The sequence below is a fragment of the Neospora caninum genome, chromosome X (assembly GCF_000208865.1).
Source record: "Neospora caninum Liverpool complete genome, chromosome X".
Lineage (NCBI taxonomy): Eukaryota > Apicomplexa > Conoidasida > Eucoccidiorida > Sarcocystidae > Neospora > Neospora caninum.
The window spans coordinates 4,209,930-4,232,258 of NC_018396.1; the positions used below are offsets into that span (position 1 = coordinate 4,209,930).

General features: G+C 54.7%; 2 protein-coding genes across 2 annotated transcripts; one reads left to right on the forward strand and one right to left on the reverse strand.

Annotated features, from left to right (window-relative positions):
- Positions 1 to 621: 621 nt before the first annotated feature.
- Positions 622 to 13,065, reverse strand: NCLIV_049710 (hypothetical protein; the record flags this gene model as incomplete). The annotated part of the gene is made up of 22 exons (XM_003884523.1): positions 622 to 669; positions 1,151 to 2,028; positions 2,412 to 2,471; positions 3,083 to 3,209; positions 3,594 to 3,713; positions 4,264 to 4,350; positions 4,831 to 4,986; positions 5,312 to 5,467; positions 5,871 to 5,999; positions 6,094 to 6,175; positions 6,601 to 6,701; positions 7,034 to 7,267; positions 7,648 to 7,840; positions 8,255 to 8,481; positions 8,982 to 9,070; positions 9,467 to 9,623; positions 9,842 to 10,080; positions 10,471 to 10,555; positions 11,008 to 11,089; positions 11,582 to 11,862; positions 12,135 to 12,321; positions 12,884 to 13,065. The coding sequence occupies 22 exons, from the start codon at positions 13,063 to 13,065 to the stop codon at positions 622 to 624; spliced, it is 3,900 nt and encodes a 1,299-aa protein (XP_003884572.1).
- A 5,059-nt stretch (positions 13,066 to 18,124) lies between these two features.
- Positions 18,125 to 22,006, forward strand: NCLIV_049720 (conserved hypothetical protein; the record flags this gene model as incomplete). The annotated part of the gene is made up of 4 exons (XM_003884524.1): positions 18,125 to 18,424; positions 19,610 to 19,801; positions 20,482 to 20,784; positions 21,338 to 22,006. The coding sequence occupies 4 exons, from the start codon at positions 18,125 to 18,127 to the stop codon at positions 22,004 to 22,006; spliced, it is 1,464 nt and encodes a 487-aa protein (XP_003884573.1).
- Between the last annotated feature and the right edge of the window lie 323 nt (positions 22,007 to 22,329).

The following is a 22,329-nucleotide window of genomic DNA, read 5'->3' on the forward strand; positions in this document are numbered from 1 at the left end:
CGAGCCTGGAAAAAACCAGAGGAAAACCCCCTTCCTTCTCTTTCCACAGTAGTCCGTTGTCAATTTTCATTGTTCCCCGTTCTATCTCCGTCTTGTTCTTGGGTTATGCGCTCTCGTCGGGGACACTGGCAACCACTGTTCACTTTCCAGTTCGTATCCTCTCTCCTCCCTCCGACACATCCCGTTTCTTCCCCGTTGGTTCTTCCCCCCGTTTCGAATTCCTCGAAATCATCGCCTCCTCTTCGGCGCGATCAGCTCCTCCACTCCCCTTTCACGACTGCTCGGGGTCGTTTCCCTTCTTGTTACATTTCCCCCGTTACCAATCTCCCGCGTCTCTTGCGCGTTCTCACTATCCCTTCATTGCATGCGCGTCTCCGCATCGTTGTCTCCCCCGCTGGGGCCTGTGCGCCTGTCTCCCTGTGATTTTTTCCCCACCGACGACTCTTTTTTCTCCAGCCTTTTAGCGCTGCTTCCGTGGTGGCTTCTTGTCAACTGCCTTGTCCTTCCCCATGTCTCTCTCGCTTCTCTCGACGGCCAGTTTGTCGACGCCGCGTTTCCGTCTCTCCTTTCCCTTCTCTCATCGGCTTTCCTTCGCACAAGATTTTCCTCTCGGATGCTTCTTCACGCCTCAACGTCGGAGAAGGAAATGTCGCTCCCGCCGGCCACGCCCTGCAACACCGAGACAGAAACAAAACGGTGTCAGCAGCCAAGAATGCCGCACCACAACACGAGACACGCACTCCTTGGAAGCTTGCGGCCCGCACGGGACCGTCTTCTAGAGGAAGGGGGAAACAGCGACAGACTCCCGACCCGAAACAGACAGGCAGTAAACCGCAGAGACACTGTCACACGTGCGGCAGAGTTTGGAAGAGTGCCCTGGCATCCTCCCTTCGCAAACGACTCACAGCGAAACTGAAACATGTGTGCATCCACGAGTCTTCAGCTCCGGCGGCGAACTCGTATATAGACACAACGAAAAGGACGACCGGGAAAAAATGCTTCGCAGACTTCCAGAAGAGACGCGAGACACGCAAGTACTCACACCACACCGCCAGCTCCAGCACACCGTTAACCCAAGAGAACGCACGCGGACGTCGAAGAGAAACGAAACGCCGAGAAGCGCGGGGAAGAGACACACACATGAACTCACCTTGTTGAGGTCACTGGGGTCCGCGACATCAACAAATTCGTCCTGCAAGAACTGAGCGCCTGGCTCGGGCTCGCCGTGCTGGAACTCCGCCGGCTCGCCTCTCTGTTCGCGATAGAAGTCTCCGACTCCACCTAGACGAGATTGCGTGAACTGGTTGGCGTTCACCAACTCGGCGTTGGCGTCCTCTGCACTTTGCTGCGCTCCATACCCGCCATATCCTCCTGATTCACCTCGAATTCCGGGCGAAACGACCGGTGGTACGCCCCAAGACGTGTGCGGTGACTGGTCCTCGCTGTGCCCGCGTTCTTGACTTCTTTCCACGGGGTAAGATCCCGAATTCTCTACCTCGCCGCCTTCCATACAGTCGCCCCTCTTCTCTGTTTCCCCGTACCTTTCTCTCTCTTCTCTGCTGTCGAGGCCAAGATTCGACACAGCGCCACTTCCTTGCGTCGCGTCATACGCACCAGGTGTATAGACACCCGACGAGTTCGCTCCAGCTTGACCGTCAAGACTCGATGTGCCAGTGTACGCACTTCGCTCCGTTACAGTGCTACGAATGTCTGAATAGCCGACGCTTGCCGACCGCGGGATACTCCCACAGGGGTCGAGGTTCAAGTTGTTAGACGCGTGGTTGGTTTCCTTCGGCTCCACCGCCGCGAACTTCGCGGGTTCTTCTGCAAAGCGAAGTGCAAGCGAGGCAGAGAGCCCGCCGTCGCCCCCTCCCACTCCCGAAGGCTGATATAAATGAGACTGAGACTGAGCGCCATACGCAGGCTCATCCGAAAGATGCGGAGACGTAAGAGAAGCGGCGGGGGACGCAGCAGCATTCACGCTGTGGGGCACCTTGTACATGTCTGCTGGAGCGCCAGAGAGAGTAGCTGGAAAAGACCAAAAAAGGAAACAGACATGCACACACAGACAGGGACGCACGTCCACGCAGGTGAAGCGGAGGCTACAGCTTAAACAGGAGATAAACGACGCACAGAAAAAGACGAGAGAGCGCCTGTCCGAGGCACCCACGGGGGCTGGAGCGAGAAAAACGGTTTTAAAAGCGTAAAAAGAGAAGGGCACCGAGTTCTGGATCAGACCCCGAGGGGCGAGGAACACGAGGAAATGAACAACAGGGAGACAGCGCAAGACGGCCGCACTGATTGCCGCATTTGGACAGCTCCAGTCGATACAGGCGCCACGCGGCTGAGGCAAGAAGAAACCAGAGTTGCGGCAGTGACCCTGGAACAGGACTCAAAAACGAAAAACGTACCATCGAAACCCGGCGCGCGCGCTTCCACAGGCACTGTACCATTCATGGGCTGCTCGTTTCCTGAAAAGCCATGACAGACATGTCAGAAATGCTGCTCTCTCGGCTTCTCAGCTGTCTCTTTTCGCCTCGGCTCTCCGGAGACATGTCACAGCCAAACCCCTACGCCGTGCACCAGGCGTTCTCTCGCCTTCGTTTGCAAACTTGCTGGTCTGTCCGCCACTGTTCTCTCCTCTCCCTCCGTTCATCCAGAAACACGGCCTCAACACACATGACTCAAACTCTCTGCGCGGGTTGATCCCCTAGCCAACCTGCGTGTGTATATAAATACCCCTCTACACAAACATGTGTAAATATATAAGTGCATGTAAGTAGACGTGTGGTAAAGCAACTGAAGCCGTCCCACAGAAGTAGAGCGATAGAGGAAATTCCGGCAAGGCCTGTGTTGTGTGAGTTCGTTTGCCTTCCAGAATCTCTTTTCTGGTACAAAAACCACTCAGACTCAGACTCATTTGCACTTTCTCTTCGTCAGCTGGCCTGGCATCCCCCCCTGCGCCCCTGTCTTCTCTGACGCAGCAGCGGATCACAGCGGGGCCCTCCGAACTATTCTTTTTGCCTTTCCAGTTGCATGCAAAGCATGCGCGCGTTGCACGCGGCCGAGCCACTCAGCTTACCTGGCGGCACGGGACCACCCGCGGACCCAGCGTCGAGGAGGTCAGGCACTTCCTTCGGCTCGCCTCGCTGGTCGGTTGCTCCTTCGAGAAGCTCATCCAAGGAAACCGAAAGCAACTCGTTCCGAACCTGCAAAACGAACATGGAGCGGAACAAACGGTCCACGGGGCAGAAAACACAACCGAAGAACGCAGCAACCGCGAGACCGATCTCCGAGGTCCCCCCCTCGCGTTCCAACGCAATACCCCACGTCCACATGCTCTCTCTCTCCCCATATATATATACATATATATATATATATGTATACTTGTAGATATGCAACGTTAGAGACAGCTGCGCAGCAGTCGCCGCGCGATTTATTGCTTCTACCGCCTCCACACTCGTCATGTGTCGACTGGTCCCCCTTGTTTCCGGTAGATCTGAGCTCGTCCCCCGCTCTTGTACAGTTCACCCCCATTTCAGCTGAAATTTTCTGACTGGTTTCCGCGCCGGACCAACTTTCGCTCAACTCACCTTCTGCGCGCCTTCTTGGTTGATCTGCTGAACGATGTCAAAATCGAGCAGGTTGCGCATGGACGGGAATGCTGAGGCGGGGACGACGCGGGTGTATCGCTCTCGGAGGATCTTCTCCGCCTGCAATAGCACGACATTCCGACAAACAGTGCTTCTGCGAGGCATGCCTCTCCACCTCCGAAGACATACAGACGCTTCCTTATACATGCACGCCAATAGCAGCTCAGGGCATGAATAGAACCAACTGGGGAGAATGGCAGAAAAACGTGCCTGACGCATGACACAGACACGTGCTGCGGCTCGAAATGTACACACCTATGGAAGTGCAGATGCGCATGTGGCAACACTTTCTTTTTCCTTTCCATCCCGCGCCACAACCAAGTAATCACTGGACCTATATGCATGCACTCACATGAGCTGATCGCGCAAAATGCCTGCACTACGTTCGACCAGCCGCACGCACACCTGGAGCAACTCCTTTGTACATACACTCCAGGAAGGCCGACGCGGCTTGTCGCTTTCGCGAGGAAAGCGGCCGCTGTTTCTCCACGATGTGCCGAAGAGACCATCCTTTGCAAACGCGTCCGCGTCCCCCCGTTTTCTCTTTTCTTTTGCCACGACCCGCGAGAAAGCCGTCTCCACCCCCGGTCACCGGCGCCCAGCATTTTACCTCAATTGCTTCTTCGAGGTTGCCGAACTTCTCTGGCTGCTCCGCGGGGTCTGCTGGCCCGCCGCCTCTGCACTCGCTTTCTGCTTCCTGTAGGTAACAGGCAGGGAAAAAACAGTCTTGAGCATGCGCCCCTCACGAGGCATGCCCAGATCCTCGGGACCTCAACTCCACGCACACGCACCACATCCATCTACATTTTCTCTGCATTTATATATATACATATATACATATGTCGCCGCAGATGTGAAGTTCGGGGAATGGAAAGAACCAGTGAATGGCCGCCACGCCGCGGCGAGTGGACAGGAGAAACGCGTTGGAAGGCGAAAGAGGAGCGTTCGCATTCACCTCCACTGACACGGAAGGCGCCGGAGGGGAGACACGCCGAGACCGACAGCGAGTCGGCAGTCGCAGAAGGCGCAACTTTCAGCTGCCTCAGAAACGCCTCCTTTCTCGCTCGCTTCTGGCCGAGTTTAAGACGCAAGTCAGCGTCAACCACCAGTCTCTACATTCAGGCCTGGGCGGGGCCTAGAGGCGCGAGGGAAGAGCGCGCGGGCGGCGAAAGCTCACCTTTCTCTGCGCGTCGCTCTTCTGTCTTTTCTCGCCTTTGCTCTGTTTCTTCACAAGAGCCTCTCGCCACTTTTTCACGCATGCGCTCGCCCGACTCGGCGCGTAGCTTCGCGCAAAGAGAGCCGCCTCCGGGAAGCGTCCAGCCGCCAGGAGAACCTGCGAGGGCGAACGCACGAAAAAGACAAAGGGCGACGAAGGATTCGCGTCGAGAAACAGGCACAGAAAGCGACAAAATACACCAGCGGCGAGAACATGTACAAAACCTACGAATTACTCTAGTTGCCTTTCAAGCAGACGCCTCTACATATGTACACAATCGTGAATACGAATATGCACCTAAACCGGCACATATTTAGAAATATATATATATATATGTATATATATATGTATATATGTATATATATATATATACATTTATATATATATATATATATGTATATATGGATCGACGTGTTATGGGACTATTTAGATGCATGCATACGTCGACACAGTCGTCGATGCGTTGGCAGAGCGCATAGGCGAGGAAAGCGACCGTGAAGTTTTTGCTTTGGAGAGCCGAAGCGGCGACGTTCAGCAGCTTTCTTCCGTCTCCGCTGGCCGAGTAGAGCAGGAGGAGCGAATGGTGGTCTCGGCACTCCTGAAGAGGGGACACAGGCGCAGGATTCGACGCTCCGATGAACGCGCATGCACGCAAAACCTCCACACCCTTCGCGTGGTGTAATTTCAGGAACAAATCGAACCCCCAAACAGCGACACCAAACGCAAGACACCCTTTCTCCCGCCGTCTGCCGCAGTGAGCACTTCGCCACAGTCAACAAGAAGGTGTTCGACCCCATATGAGCGTGTTTGCTTTCTCGGCAAGATCCCGTAAAGAGTCATGTGCGAAGGAGCCAGTAGAACTCAGGACTTGGAAGTTGCCGACTCGACAGAGGTGAAACCAGAAAAAGCAGGCGGGAAGACCCGCGACGCGGTGGGGCGCGTGAGAAGACCAGCGCGCCGCCAGCGACGAGAGCGCTTTTCCGAAACCGCGTCCAACTCACTTGGAAGCAGGAGGCTGCAAGGGCGAGGTGACCTGTCTCCAGGGCGACATCGCCCAGACGCTTCCAGCGCGCCGAGACTGTGCCCGGTTCCGCGGTCGATTTGCTCGTTGAGCGCACCAATTCGGCGCACTGAGAAGGCGAAAAAAAGAGACACCGCGCAGAACTGTGAGGGGCGGGAACAGAAGGAAAAAAACCGGAAGGACAGAAAGACAGAAAGCCTTACGGTCTGCAGGCGCCCCAGAGACAGGGCGACGTCGAAGCGAAGCTGCTCATCGCGCGCGAGATTCAAAGCCTCTTCTTTGTATCTGACGCCACACACACGCACGTGGAAAAGGACACACGGGCCAACCGGATGACTGCGAGACTCTCCGAGTGTGTCTCTTCGGAGCAGACCCTATGCGTCGCCGTCGTCCTAAAGAGTCGTGACGGGCTCCAATTAAACCGTCGATTTCCCTTTTCGCCGCCCCTGGAGCATCTCGACCGTAGACTCGCGCGGTGTGGCCGATGTTTTGTTCATCTCCGCCCTCGCTTTCGGCCAGATCATCGCCACTTTTTCTTTGAATTCCTCTCTTCTTCTCTTTGTCTATCGTCGTTCTTGCCTTTCTCTTCTCCTGTCTCCGGTCCGATTTCCTCGGCAGGGTCGCGGCTCTCCCCGTGCTGGCCTGAGACCTGTCTCGCTCCCCGCTTCTCGGGAGCTTTGTCACCCCTTATGGATCCAGATTTGTCTCACCCTTTGGAGAAGAGGAAGCGCGCAGCGCGATCGTGGAGCTCGACGGGGATGCGCGGGAGGAACTCCGCGGCTGCTTGGAGGTCCCCTCGAGCCATCGCCACCTGCGAAGGCAAAACGCGTAGGGACTATATTGAATGCAGTTCGTGGTCGGAAGATGCTCTACACTTCTTTTTATTCCGTTTCGTGGGCAACCACAAGCAGAACGAAGCGTGGACGACACCTTTCTTTTGACACTTTTTGGCGCTACTTCCAGTAAACCTAAGGTCTACACATCCCCGAGAAAGGAGAGACCACGGTAAGGAGACAGCACTCTACGACCTAGGCTTCGACTCTCTCTCAGAGGAGGCGGTGACCACGACCGAAACGTCCTGCCGTTATCAGAGTAAAAAACGAAGCCTCGCGAAAAGCGCGAGGGCTTCCCGTGTGGCCGTACCTTGTACTCGATGAAGGCCACGTGGAGGCTGCATGCACTCAAACCGAGATCGCGGTCGATCAAGTACAGCCGATTTTGCTCCGGGAGGTAGCCGAGGAGAAAGGAAGCTCGGCCAGCATTCATGTGATGCAGAACCTCCACTTGGCCGGCACACCAGCACTTGACTCGGCCTTGCGTCGTGGTGTACACCAGACACTCGCTGACCCACAGACCGCTCACGGCTGTCTCTGCGACCTGAAAAAGAGAGGAGAGGAAGGAAGATCTAGGGTAAGGGTGTGAACAGATGAAAGAAGAGGGGTCTGAAGGTTAGGTTTTCGCCTCCGTCCCCGGTTTGTACCGCCTTTCTCCGGGAGCTTGAGAGACGAGGAAAGAGAGGAACGGAGTTCCTTTTCCTCGCCTGGACCTGTGCCAAACCTCTGTTCAACGAGACGCAAAACACACGCGAGGGGAGCCTCGAGGGCTGGTCGCCGGCCACCAGGTCTAAACGTCCTGACTCCTGTCTCGCGCCTTCCCTCTCGCTGTCTGGCCGTCTCTCTCCCTCCTGCCGTTCTACCGTTTTCCCTTCCCTCTTCCTCGCGCCCCCGGGGCTTCCTCCTGCACGTCGGTTCCCTTACTTGGTCGACGAGTTCGAAAGCGATTTCGATGCCGCCCTCTTCCTCCCTAGCTTGCGCAGCGTTCGCTGCCATGACTGCAAATTTGTCGTGGCGCAACACGTAGATTTTGTCCGACGTGAAGAGAGCGACGAAGAAACCGCTAGGACTCCAGTGCACCTGCTGGACGCCGACGACGTCGATTCGGCGGATGAGCCTGAAAAATCGAGTACATTATCAGATCCGACAATGCGTTACGCGTTCCCAGGGATGAACTGTGAGACAGCCTTGCAACGGTTCCACTGCACACGACAAATAATACGAGTTGTGGTTTTGGACTCCGTAGCAGCGCCTCTCAATAGCTACAGAGCTTCCGATTCTCCTGTTGACTGTCTACGAAATCAAGAATGCTTTTTTGCCTGGCAATGGGAAATACTCGACACTTCTGGAGTCTACCTGAGACCGCCAAAAACGAGGGTGACACACGAGAAACCGTGAAATTCTCGTTTTCTTCCGACGTCAAACCCACCCCGCGCCGCGATCAGCTAGATGCGGTCTATCCATTAACTAGGTTGAGGTTTGAATTGCTGAAAACAAGAAAGGATAAAGGCAAAAGCACCTTTCCTCTCACCTGCAAGCTTCCCAGTCGTAGAAGCACACGAAGGAGTCGTCAGCGGCCTTCAGGGCGAGGAGGGCCCCACCCCACAGTGTCTCCACGGAGAAAGGCGGTGTGAAGTTAAATGTCTCCGCAAAGTTCGTGTGGACACGGACGCGGTTGTTCTCCTCCCGGATCGCGTAGTGACCCTCAGCCGACCACACAAAGTCGACACACTTTCCAAACGTCTTGTTCCTTAAAGCCTGACACAACACAAATCACACATAAAACCATACGACAGATACTCATGAATATATATATATATATAGGGATTTACGCAGATGTGTCCATGCGCAAGTCCATATACATACATACATACATACATACATACATACATACATACATACGTACATCTTTGAATATGTATGTGTACACAAATATGCACATGCACATAAGCAGACGTATTTCCGGGTGTATATACAGCACCGATGAGAGTCGCGCGTGTGCACCAGCGAGACATGCCTTTCCGTTGTCTGTTCCGCGTCTCCTGCCTCCCAGTGCACACCACAGACAGATAAGAAGGCCGCACACAGAAGGGTCGAGAGTCGATCTCCTCGTTCCCGGGAACAAGGAGGGGTGCAAAACAAAGAGAAGACGGGAAGTGAGGGCGCAGAGAAACGTTGGAATGAGGGCGCGTGCGGGTGCCTTTTCTTCCCCACGCTTGCGGTTGTCTCTGTCTCACTGACGCGAGAACGTCGCTCACCTGTGCTGTGTAAATCACGTATTCGCCGTCCCCACACACGGCGATGAAGCGGCCGTTTGGATGGTGGCTGATGTTTTGCGGGAAAATCTCTGCGGGCGCGAAAGCAGAAATCGAAGCGCTCACAAGAAAGTCCCTCTGCCGCTGGGAGATTAAGAAGCCGCGTCTCGCCGCTCCATGCGCCTCTTTCGAGGTTTCTCGTCTCTTCCTCAGCGCACCGACAGCAGACGGATGCAGCAGAGACGAGAAGCCGAGACGGCGCCTCCCAGCGCGTCGCTCCCTTTCAGCTCGGCTCTTGTCCATTTTGGCAAGGGAGAATCGGTTGTTACGACCGTTATCCCCTTGTGTGTATGGTTCTAGGTTGGAGTGATCTGAGGCTCGTTGAACATCTCAAGGTTGAAGAAACGGACAGGTTTCCACACTTGAGTGAGCAGTTTATTCGGCCGTTCTAAATTGCCCTTCTGCGATCCAAATTCCACCAAACTCACCGCATTGTCCGAGCTCCTTGTACGCGACTGGGAGTCTCTCGCCATCCTGGTACTGCTGTTCCTCCAGCAGCCGGAGGTTCACTTGGAGAATCTCAAAGCCTCGAGCAACCACTGCCTTGCCGCTGTGCAAGGAGGCAACTGGCTGCTCCTTGCCCATCTGAACGCAGACGCACGCAAGGAGAAAGACATCCCATACAAGGCCCTCAGCAAAACCTCAAAGCATACACCCATATGTATATATATACATATGCATAGAGGTATATGTACGTATGCGCACACCTACAGAAGGGGAAGTGAACCAGAGTATATGTCTACATATGTATGGGTATACATACACGCGTAGAAGCATGAGCTGAGACGTATGTTTGGACGGACCTTAAGAACAAGAGTTCCAGAGTCGCTTCCAATCGCCAGAACGAGGCCGCCGAGACCGCCGGTGCCTCCGCCTCCGACGCCAGCTGCCGGCGAAGCGCCTGCGGCTCCACCCGTGGCCGCCGAGGAAGCAGCCGAAGGGTCAAGGAGCGAGAGTGACCAGATTCGCTCCACATTCAAGTCCAGAGAAAGCTCCTTTTTGTACGTCAGCGCATGCCATACGAACAGCTGGGCGTCTTCGCCTAAAAACAGAAATGCACACGCACACCAGTATTTCTCGGATGGCACAGAAAGCGCGTTGGGAAGTACGCGCCTGCATGCAGCTGACACAGCTACTGAACGTCAGCTGAACTCTCGAAAGGTAGGCCTCGAGAGATGCCTGGAAAAGCACAGTCACGCCCCGAAAAGGAAAATAGAGAGGCTGTCCAGTGGAAGGCGCGGAGGCGCGCGCGGACGCACTGCCTATGGAGACCGGATCTCTCCCACACTGCACACACGCGGAGACACGCGTCTCCGCACGGTCGAAGTATGCACGTGATGTACGCATGTGAGAATGTAGATCGGTACATATCGGCATGCATATTTGAGAGAGAAAAGAAAGAAAAGGGTACAGGCGCCGACAGAAGCCTGACCTGCGGAGAAGAGGAGAGGAAGGACGTGTCCGGAAAGCGATGTGAAGAGGACGGAGCAGACGTTTTTCGAGTGGCCGCTTAAAACCTGCAGACCCCGAGAAATGCGGAAAGAATTCCACAAAGTCGACTCGGACACGTCCACCCAGGACACAGAAAAAAGACGTGTCCTCACGCAGACGCGCACACAGCCTCACATCCACCTACACGGTGACATCGGCACCTATATATATATATATATACACGTATACTATATATATATATATATATATATATATGCAGGTTTTCTTGTGGCCTTCGGACGCCTGAATGGGCGTTACACGAGCGAGCAGAGACGCGCGACGGGAAGAGGCAGACTCGGGGGAAGGTGAGGCACTGGAGAGACAGCTGAAGCGGACGCGCTTTAGACAGCCGCCGCGCGCCTTCGAGAAGTGGAGTGTGGAGGTGAGACAAATCGTTTTTCTGCAAAAGCCCGCTAGTGAAACGTGCTCTTCGACAGCTGCATGCAGACACTCCCCCCGTGAACAGCTTGGCCTTTACCTGGATGCACTGCTTGGTTTGGTAATCCCACACGCGGACTGTGCAGTCGTCGCTTCCTGAGACGAGGTACGGGCGTTCTCCGCTGCAAAAAAGAGTCCAAACGCCTCTCACGTTTCCACAACCCTGCTGTCCCCCCGCCGTTTCTCTTCCCTCCCGACTCCCGCCTTTCTGTTCCTCAGTCCCTTTGCGATAGAAAACACAATGCCATTTACACAGTTCAACCCTGTATTATTTAACTCAGTTAGTGTTAGGTTTCATGTTCTGTACCAACCGATCTCCAATGGTGATGTCTTTGTCTTTTGTATAAATCGCAAACACCTGTCGGGCACGAATCCCGCCGGATAGGGTTTTGTGTGTGTGTCGAGTGGACGAAAGGTCGTATGTTCGCTCCGCCTCGAGGCATCTGTTTCGTTTGTCTCCGTTTTCCAAATTTGAGCTGTTCCACACATTCGCGGCAGGCATGCACCGTCCCTTATCCTGCACACTCGTTTTAAGACGCCCAAGCTGTCCCTGTTCCCTGCGTTCCCCTCTCAGCCGGCACGCTCTGTTCCCTCTGGCGTCTCGCCCGCCTCACCTCTTTGAGTACTCGATGCAGTTCACGCCCCGCTCGTGTCCCGTCAGGGTGAAGTGCGGGGCCGAGACGACCGCAGGCGAGCCGGCGCCTGTCAACGCGGCAGCCGTCGAGGGCGAGGCGCTGCGGGCCTGCACGCCCCAGACTTTGATTGTGCGGTCGAGCGAACAGGAAGCAAAGAGGTTCGGGTCTCGCGGATGCCACTGAGTTTGCATCACGTAGTGGCTGTGTTGCTCGTAGGACGCAAGCTTTTCCCAGTTCTTCTCGTAGTGCCATAGCTTAACCTGCGAGAGCGAGAGAGAGACGAAGGAAAGACCCACAGAGATAGACCAGGCCAGTGTGCGAGAGTAAACAGAGAGTCAGAGAGAGAGAGAGACGGGCCAGAGCAAAACGGCAAGAGACAGTGAGAGACGAGGGGAGGAAGCTAGACAAAAAGAGCGGGCGGGGGAAAAAGAGCGAAGGAGAAGAACGCGACTGAAGGAACGAGATGCGAAGGGTGAGAAGAGACGAAAACCGCGCGCGTTTCACGCCGCAAAACGATCGGCACATCACTCACCGTCATGTCATCGGAGGAGGAGAGAACGAGGGGTTTCGAGACGTGGACGGAGATGTGCCGAATGTAGTCGCCGTGAGCGTTTGGGATTTCCTTCACTTTCTCCAGCGTGTGGATGTTGAACACGCGCAGTGCGCAGTCGTCTCCACCGCAGATCATCCATTGCCGCTTGACAATAAATTTCGCCGTTCTGCCCGACACATCACACCAAAAACCCGGAAAGCCGCATTTGACACCCGAAACGCTGCAATCGCGCTCCTCTGCTTTTTTCTAGATTGTCCCTTTCACACCTTTTCCCCGCTCCTGACGCGACGCGTTATCTCCGAGACTTTTCTCTCCCTGTTTCCCCATACCCATCCACATATTTGCATCTACACGCTTCCGCGACTACAAACAAATATATATTTTACGTAAATCTGCATGCACTCATTCATGCGTTTACATGTGAATACTTGGACCTTTACTCTGCAGGTCGCAGGACCAGTGCCGTCTACGGGCTTCATTTCGGCGTGGGCCCGACAATCTCCGGGCGCAGCGACCAGAGGAATTCCCTCGTCTTCAGCGAACAGTGCTTTTCCTAGACTGTGAACCGCGCCTATCAAACCGACCGCTACATGCATGCATATCTATACATGTAGATACAAAGATATCCATACACACATCTATACATATATATGTATATAGATAAAGATGGGACCCCTGCATGCGGCCCGGCCTGCTTCTTCTTGGTTCGAACTGAGAAAGGACCGGACCTGAGCGGGAGGGGAGACGCGTCGATTTCTTTCACGAGTGCATGCGTCGTGTAGTCGTGGATTTGGAGCCGGCCGTCGTAGAGCGCCGAGAGAAGGAAAGGCTCTGTAGGGTGGAAGTCCACGGACTTGACGCGCTCGGAGCGAGCGAAGAAGTGTTTTTTCAGCGAGACGCGGAGCGGCATTTTGGTAACAAAGATCGAAGAAAGAAGAGCGCAGAGGACAACCAGAGCGAGGCGAGGGCCAGGAGAGAGGCGAGAACACGGCACGCAGACAGCGGAATATCCGGGAGGCCGCAGAGAGAAGTGCTTAAGCGCGAGAACTCAGAAGCGGAAACTTTGAGATGGAGAAGAAGGGAGGCCTCGTGAGTGCGAAGGCAATCGAGACTTGCGCGATAGGAAGGAAGAACGGATGCAGAGACGCAGCGGAGAGGAAAACGCAGAGGAACGGGCAACGGATGTCGCAGACGTGAAAAGGGAAGAGCATCCGAGGGGATTCCGAGGAGACACAGTTTCGTAAACAAAGGAGACAGGGAGGAGACAGCAATCTGTTTAGCAGTGACGAGAACGGTTTTCGTATACTTCCGAAGCCCTCTGTGAGAGAGGGGTCGGAGACAAAAGAAGAGACAATCGAAAGGAGACAGGCGTCACAGAAGCGGTTTCTGTGCAAAGAGGCTCGAAAACGCAAAGGCGCTCCCAGAATCGGCACTATTTCCAACAAAACTCGCTTCCTACTTCTCGCCGCGTCTCGTCGCTGTCGCTTGTTTGCTTTGCGTGCTTCGTTGAGCAAGGCTCGGGGATTTTAATACGTCTTGATGACGCTGCAAGAACCCTAGACCTTTTCTCCGAAGCAAGACATGAAACGCGCGGGAGGCCGACGCAGAGAAAGACGAACTAGAGAAAACCCCAAAACGACGGAAATGGGAAAAGGGATGCCACGACGAGCAACGATACACGACCTAAGACGCAGAACGAGGAAGAGAGAAACGACGGCAGGGACAGCAAAGCCGACGGCGAAGAAAACGGAGAAAAACGATAGATGAACGTCAGACGCGGAGAGGAGAGGAAGAAAACGGCGTACAACGGGCCTAGGAAGAAGGGGAAAGGAAAGCGATCCCTCACTGTGACTGTGGCGCGTGTCGCGACACAGGCCCTAGAGAAAAACGGTAGACCTCAAAGTGACGGTGCTTGCTCAGTCTACATATGCCGGGGTGTCTACACGCCTAGCGATCTCGAGAGACGTCGTGCAGAAATGCGTAGATGCCTACACATGTTCATTCACTGCTCGGCGGGAGTGCACAGGGGAGGAAGAAATCGACCAAGCGACTCGACGGACGGAGACGACGAAACCCCTTTGTGAAGAAACAGGAAAACAGAAGATGCCTGACAAGCGCGCGCGTACTGTTTAGGGACGTCGTCCTGCATGCATGAACACGTTTTCCGTTCTTCCGATTTCTTCCAGTTTCCAAAAGGCACCTGCCAGAAGCAGCGCGTCGTCCGACGAAAACCTCTCACGATTCTCTTTCCCTCCTGCCTTCTCGCGCGTCTCCGCACACACAAGCAGCAAGGAAGAAAGGGACTGTTCTCCAATTTTTGCTTTCTTGCGAGGAGAAGGAAGACCAGCAGTGTTTTCCACGCCTAGTTTTGGAGCTTGCGTCCCCGAGAGGAGCCGGGGCGTCCTCTTCCGTTGCTTTCTCTTGCCCAAGGGGCTCGGCAACTCCAAAAAGTCTCTCTGGCGTGTCGCCGCTCTCAAACAGCAGGAGGCAAGTGTCAGAGCAAAACCGGAGCGAGTCTCTGCCTGTTCCGTTCGGCACCAAGCTTCTGCTGCGGCCGAAAAAGACAAGGCACGCGAGAGAAGGACGCGAAGGCAGGAGAAACGGGAAAGAAGGCTTGGTTTGCGCACGCATGTACAGAGAAGACAGCGAAAAAGAGCGGGGGAAAAACACAAGAGGCGATATTTTACGGAAGAAACAGCGAAGACGAGCGGGGGAAAAGCACGAGAGGCGAGATTTTACGAGGGAAACACAGAGTCACCTTTGGCTAACGGAGAAGACAGTGCATTTGGACCGAAAAAAGTGGCTCTTTTTTGCTCACGTTCCAGCGTTCTTTCTTCCGAGCCCTCGAAACCGTTTTCAGACCACCCGTCTTGTTCTGGATCGACGCTTACGCGCTGTGGCCTTCCTCGACAACAAAACACCTTTCTGCTTTTCTCGCTCTCTCGCTTACCCTGTCTCTCTCCTGTGTGTATAGAGCCACCTCCAGAAGACGAGGCAAGGCGGTTTGGAGACGGTTTTCCGCATGCACGCGCTGGGCCGCGCCAAACACAGCTGGCCGGACGGCTTAAATTCGGAGAGGCTCACAACCGGCTGTGTCTCGATACCCAGACGCGAGACGCGAGGCGAGAGAGCACCGATTCCAGCTTGGCCTTTCTGTGAGTGGAAGGGGCGGGGCAAACGAAAATACAATAGAGATACCCAACTTGCTTGCTTCGGATCTCTACAACTTTGGGACGGCTAGCGCAGAAACCCGTCCGTGCGCGAGGTCACAGCGCAGCCTCGGCGCGAGGGTCTCGGCGAGCTGCGCAGCGCAGCAAAACGCCAGGTTTTCAGAATTCTCACGCGTTTGCTTACGAGTAAGTTTCCGTTCACTTTTACCGTAGACGGTTTGTCTCTTCTCGGGAGAAGAAAAGTCTGTCTCCGGTGGCGCGCCTCTCTCGGGCTCCGACTCGCTGTCGGGGGGCTAGCAGCTTGCCGAGGCCGTTTTGACTTACTGTTTCGTTCTCGGCTCGAAAACCGCGGAAACGCGCGTTTTCGTCGAGCTGCAAGGGCAGACGAAGCCTTTGCAGAGATATACTGCCTCAATTCCTCTCATTTCCCTGCTTCGAGCGGCAGAAGGAGGCCGTTGTGCAACCGCAGGTTGGTCGACTCCGTAGTCAAAGCTCGGTGAGTGCTTGCATCTCGGCTGTCGACTTGGCATTTAGCCCTCCATCCTGCGGTTAGCTCGCCTCGTGTTTTTCGCATTCTTGCCTCTGCGTTCCCTAGAAGGCTCCCGACTTTCCCGGGGGTTCTCCTCTGATGAGCCGTGCCATGGCCACGCGGTGAGGCAGACACGCGCAGCTAGTTGGGTGGCGTGCGGCGATCTCGCGGTTTCACCGGAGAAATCGAGAGACGAAAGGCGGGGAAAGAAGAGAGAACGCGAGAGGGAGAACGCGAAAAGCAGCCTGGGGTTCGGTGAGGAAGCTGCGCTTGTGAGTTCGTTTTCCCCCGCTAATTTGTGCCGCGCCAGCACGCACGCCTAGACACTTCGTCGCCGTGTCTTCTTTTCGGAGCTGCGCAAGAGCCGCTGTTGCCTCCACGCACATCGTTTTTTAAGGTCAAGACCGATTTGCCGGCGGCGTGACCCTTTGCCAAACAGAAATTGACCCTAACTTTCGTCCTGCAGCTGCGTGCACGTACCGACTTCTTGTCCAGCTGACGCCAAGCCCGTGCGCGGCAGTCTGGGCGCCCCGTTACGCGTGCTGATCGCGAGATTGGCGCGTCGTAGAGATTCTCTCCTTTTTTTCCATTCTTCGTCCCTCTCCGTAGCCTCGTCTCTTTATCTGTGCTCCGGCGGAGCGTCTAGGTCTCCAGAGAAAGCGGGGCAGTTGCTGTTGAGCGATACTCGGTTGTCCCCGTGGAGAACGGGGAGAGAGACCAAGACTGAAGCGAAAGAAAAAGGTGGAGGGGGAGGGTGGAGAGACAGGGACGGGAACTCTTCAGTCTACAGGGGCTTTGTTTTATGTGCTTTCCAAAGGGGAGGAACCTTCGCACGAAGGTCTGGTGTCTTCGCCCTCAGTTTGCGTTCTTCGCGTGTCTGTACCCAGTCTCAGGACATGTTTCGTCTCTCGCGCTTGCTTGCCTCCTCGCTTTCTTCTTTCGTGCGCCTTTTTTCCGTGGGTTTCGTCTTTGTCGAGAGAGGAACGGCGCTCCTGAGTCAAAACGCGCCGCGTAGCATCGGATCATCCGGTGATCCACAGACCTTCCACAGGGCTGCGTCATTCCTCCGTCTCTTCTTTCCTTCGCCGTCTGTCTCGGCGTCTTTCCGTCACATTTGGTCTCTCTCGTCCCCTTTTCATCTCTGCAGAGTAACGCCCCGTCAAGACCGTTCTTCACCGCCTGCTCTCGTTTTCCTCGCCTCACTGGTCTTTTTTGTTTCGTTTCTTCGTTGTCCTTTTCGTTCTTCTTGCTTTTTCTCTTCCTGGTTCGTCTCGTGCTTCCTTCACTCGACCACTCTCTCCCTCTGGGATTCGTTGTCTGATGTAACTTTCAGCCAGGTGCTGCAAGTCGCTGTTTTTTGCGTCGCGCATTCTTTACCTTCCTGTCCTTCTCCATCCGCTGTCTTTACACTCTACGGCTCATCCGTTGCCTTACTTTGCTTTTTCGTTTCTTCCACTCTTGTAATCGTTGGCGTTTGCCGCTTCTTTTGTCTTTCCTGTTTTCTACCGGGCACCGCCGCTTCCTATCTCACTTCCGCAGAAGGCGACATGGCGCATCGACAAGTCCGGCTGTCTTGTCACCCTGTGTGAGGGGAAGGGACGACCAAGGGAAGGTCTGTTTCCTCTGGGAGTCTCCTTTTCAAAGGGCTTGCTTATTCGCTCGGTTCGTACCCTCCAGAATCTCTACGAATGGGGGTTCCCTCTTCCGTCTGTCCTCCACTGCGTCTTCTCTCTGCCCAAACCGCCTGCTGCAACGGACCTTCGTCCCCCGCTTCCCGCTCGGTTCACGGCTCGCATTTCCTCCCCATCCCCACTCCTTCCACGTGCTACTCTTATTGTTTCTAGACCACTGACGAGAATTCCCGACTTGTTTCCTTTCTTCGTTCTTCTCGCTGTGCTCTCTATTTAGTTGCCTTCCCCCTCTCTGTCCCAGTGTTTCGTCGTCTGCTACTTTGCTTCCCACTTCGTCCCTTTTTCTTGCCGCTCTCAGGGATCTCTCCCTGCTTTCCTGGTTTCCTGTTCCTGGGGAAAACTCCCATTCTTCTCTCCTGTCTTTGGTCTCCCCGTCGTCGCCTTCTCTCCCGATCCGAGTGACGAGCCCGAAACCTTCCTATTTGCTCGCCGCTCTTCACCGCCTCTGGCGCCGTTGCCGCTGGGGTAGCTCTCGAACTTTTTACGAGCGGCGGCGCGTGAAGCTGTGAGTCTGTCGCCGTCCGCCCCGTTGTCTCTTGTCCCTCGATCGCTGCCTCTCCTGCGCGTCTCTTACCCAAGATGTTTGTTCTCGACCCTGCAGCGATTTGCTGCTGCGCTGTCACGTGCTGTTGCGGCATCGGGAGCGTCTGCGCGTATCGAAAGAGGAAGAGCATTCCTCATCCGTCCGAATGTGCCCTAATCGGGAAGGTGTATCGGTTGTGCGGCTGCCACGACCACGACAAATTTGATGCCCTCGTCGAAGTTCATGAAATCCACAACCTGACCGAGTCCGGCAAGTTCTTCGTCGAGGTGCATGCGGGCCGATGCGAGGAGAGGACGGGCGTCTGCTCCGCCAAGAAGGGACGCGTGGAAATTCAGGTAGAGCCCAGAGACGCGCCTCCTTCTGGCTGGGGCACCGCGTGGAGGGAGAAAGAGAGAAAGAAGCAAAGAAAGAGGGACTGATGCATGCTGCATTCCGGAAACAGGTTTTCGTGCATGTGGACGAGGCAGCTGGCAAACTCTCGGGCGTACGGCCCGGGACGACACTGCCGCGAACAAGCAGCAAGTGAAAAAGGTACAGGCCTACAAGAGACAAAGGGACGCCTACGGAGGCGGGGGGAGTAAAGTGTAATGCCACAGTTCTGTAAGCACATCTGTGTAAACACGTGAGGCAGAGTACGCGTGCTTCGTTTTAGTTGGTTCTGTGTAGCGTGGTGGTTGTGGAAGTATGTCCCGATGCCGCTGAGGGGAGAGAAAGGTGTGTTGCGCATTATTCGAGGCGGGTGTCTACAGCTGATGTCAGCAAACCTCAGCCCGTGAGGGAAAACCGACCGGTGGGGACGCGTGTGGCCATTTACAGGGAGGCTGTGAGGCACGCTGCAGCAGGTGGGAGAAAGGTAAAAATACGGGGAAGACGAGAAAAACAATCTGCGCTATTCGGTGTCTGTGAGGTGCCAGCTGTTGGGTATTGGGGAGGACATGTTGAGATAGACGCATTAGGATTCAGTTGGAGACGGGCAACAGATCGAGCAAACCGAGACATGATGCTCAAATCGATGTGCCGACAAAAGTATGAAGCAGAGAGACAGCTAACTTAGGAAGGCCATTTCGGGAACCCGTGGTCGACGAATCAGAAGGAAAAACGCCTCGATATGCACCGAAAAGGAAAGTGGAGAATTTCCAGATTGGGTGCACGTAGTGGAGCACCAGGTCAAGAGGGGTTGTACGCGAAATGCCTTCTGACGACTGAACGGGAATTCGCGTGGACGACAGAAAGAGGGACCGAAGCCGCGACCTCCCCAGGAATGTGGATTTTCTGTTTCTCCCTTTGTGCCATGTTCCCTCTGTCCATATCGATTGCTTGACGGGTGTCTTTGTAGCTGTGTCTTCCGCCTTCCGTCACATTTTCCTGGGTTTCCACGCTCTCTGTTCTTATGTGTTGTTTGTTTATTTCTCTGATTCACGCTCGCCGAAGCTGTGGGGGCATGCGATGGGTTTGGCGCCATAGAACCGTAGAATTCTGGCATGTAAATCTGAGCTGGCAAAACCTTTTCTGATTCTCAGGAGCGCGTGAGCATCCACGTACGCCAGGCAGACAAGATACTGACAGTCCGCGTCAAGAAAAAGGGGCTTACGTCGACAGAGGATATCGGCGACGCGATCATAGGCGTGAAATCCGATCTCATCGACGGGGCCTTTCCCAAGCGGCAGGCATTCCTCTGTCAAAAAGATGGGAAAACAACGTGCAAAGTTGTGGTAGGGCGATTTCCTTGTGTGTGAGCTTCTTCCTGCGTCCATTTTGATGTTCTGTCGTTCTTCGTAAATGCATACTTCTACAGACATACTGATGTGCTTGGTTGCTGCAGGTGGCGCCGGATTTCTTTGGAGGGTTGCCGCACCTACGGATGCGTGTACCGATGCATATGTGCGCATTGTGTTCTACATCTCTAGGTCTATATCTCTAGGCAGATGTGTGTGTATGCAGTTGCAGATGCATGTCCGTGTGTACTCCTTCGTCGCCATTCTCATGCGTCAACCCTGTCTGCGTTCACTGGCATCTCTGTACGGCTCCTCTCTGCACAGGCGCTATCCGCCGCTACCAGTTTCTGGCACTGGTTCTTTCTAAACTGTGTGGAGAAGCGAGGGGATACCGAGAGAAACCCTGCACTCACACCCGGAACATCCCAGCCGTCGGGGACAGTTCGTTCATGTTTGTGTACCTGTTCGCCCATGTGTTCCTTGTCACTCAGAACACACTTGGTCGTGGTGGGCCTGACCGCCTAGGCGGGATGCGCTTTTAACAATCAAGTGCAGGGATCGACGTCTTCCGGTGTTCTTTTCTTCAGTGTGCCCCATTTGTCTTGGCAGAGTTTTTTCACTTTTAAACTATTCTCTCTGACGGTGAGGCACGTTTGGCGTGCGTTTGTCGTTCTCAGCTGTCCTTCCATCGGCTAGACGCAGCGAATCTGTCACTCGGTGACTTCCAGATGACCCCCCTGCTTCACCAAGCTTTGCTGCATGCGCAGTCCGAGGCGGAGGCACGCGGCGAGACGCTGAAAGTCGACATCCTGAACATGACAGAGATTGAGCGCCTTCGTTTTCTGTCACAGGTCTTGGAGGGGCCACTAAAGCAAATGAGCTCGATCGGCGGCGCCTGGAAAAGCTTGTATTTCCGTGCTGCCGAGAGAAGAAACGGAAAGTGGGAATGGCAGTACTGGTCTTCGAAGGACGACTGCATGGTACGCCGTGAATAAATCACAGGGATCAAACGGTAACAAGCGGGCGAAAAAATGACAGAAGAGGGCCAACGACGAGCTAGTGGGGTAAAGAGGAGAACGCACAACTTCTGTTCGAAGAAATAGAATGCAGAATGAGCACCGCAAAGGTTCCGCAGACGCGTTTAAGGCTGGATGACTGAAACGAACCCGCGACAAAGGCAGAAAAGAGCGAAGGTCCACTGCATAGGAGACATTAGGTTTTTCATCATCTTTCCGTATTTCCCTCACCGGCGCGTTGTCCTCAATTTGCAAGGGACTGGGCCCTATCTCCGTTTTATTCGTGCGTCTTCCGGGTTGACAGGGACTCTTGGGTTTTCGATCCCGGAGGGCGCCTTGTCCACGTCAATCCTGAAACGTATATCGATGGTTTTCGTGTTTATTTCTGCTCTTCCTGCGCGAAATGTCGGTAGCCGGCCTTTTTATCCTTTTCGGAGGGGTAGCTACAGACTGTCAGAGCTTTTGTGTGGTGGCGATTGAGTCTGTCTTTGTTGTCGGACCGTTTTTTTGTCTTCAGAGCGGCGTAAAGAAGCGAGGAGCATATTCGTTTATGGCGATATCACTCGTTCTCCCTGACAAGCATGATCGGCATTGCTTCTATATACGTTATCACGACTCGGGGGGTGTGCATGACCTCTTCTTTAAGCGCGTAGACCGAGATCGCAATTTGTGGTCCGACGGTCTCTTCGAATTCATTGAGAAGCTACGCGAGTACCTGGAGAAACATCCCGAGGCTTCGATGCCGGGACGTGGGAGCAGTTCCTCGAGAAAAGAAAAAAAAGAAGGCGATGTCGGAGGAAGTAGAACACCTCGGAAACGAGAAGGAGCTGCGCTGAGTCCGCGCAAGGGAGAGTCGGACGGCGTCGATAGCGATGTGGCAAGGAGCAGGAGAAGCCCCCGCGGTACGGACAGAAAGGCTTTGTCTCATCGAAGTCGCGTTGACGCAGCAGACCTAGCGGAGAAGCGACGGGTGTTGTCACCGAGACAAACTGCAGCGGACGAGATGACGCGACCGCGTGCTTCGGTTCTCAAAGGGCGAATGGTTGACGGATTGATGTACGACAGGCCAATCGAAGCAGAGCAGGCAAGAGAAGCACGCGAGGAAGATGAACAGCCAGCGGGGGGCCGAACTGAAGACACAGACTACGCACACGAGGAGGTGGAACCCCTGCTGTTTGCTCAATAGCAGGGGAAACCGTGGGAGAAAACAAGTCAGGAGGGGTCGTGTCCCCGACACCCTTTGGCGGGCTCTGTGTTGATAGACATTGCAAAAGGGTCAAACCTAAACGGACGCGAATGCACAGGACAGTCCAGATAATCATCCTTACTCTATGACGGATCGAACGCGGGAACATGCTCGCCAATTAAGCGAGGTCTTTGCGAACTTCATCGCGGTGCACGTATCTGTGTTCATATCCATCGTGTGGGGTTTTGGCTCTAATCTTTTCTCTCCGATCTTCTCCCCCTCATTTCCCCTTTCTCTTTTGCCAGTTTGTTTCCATCCTGACG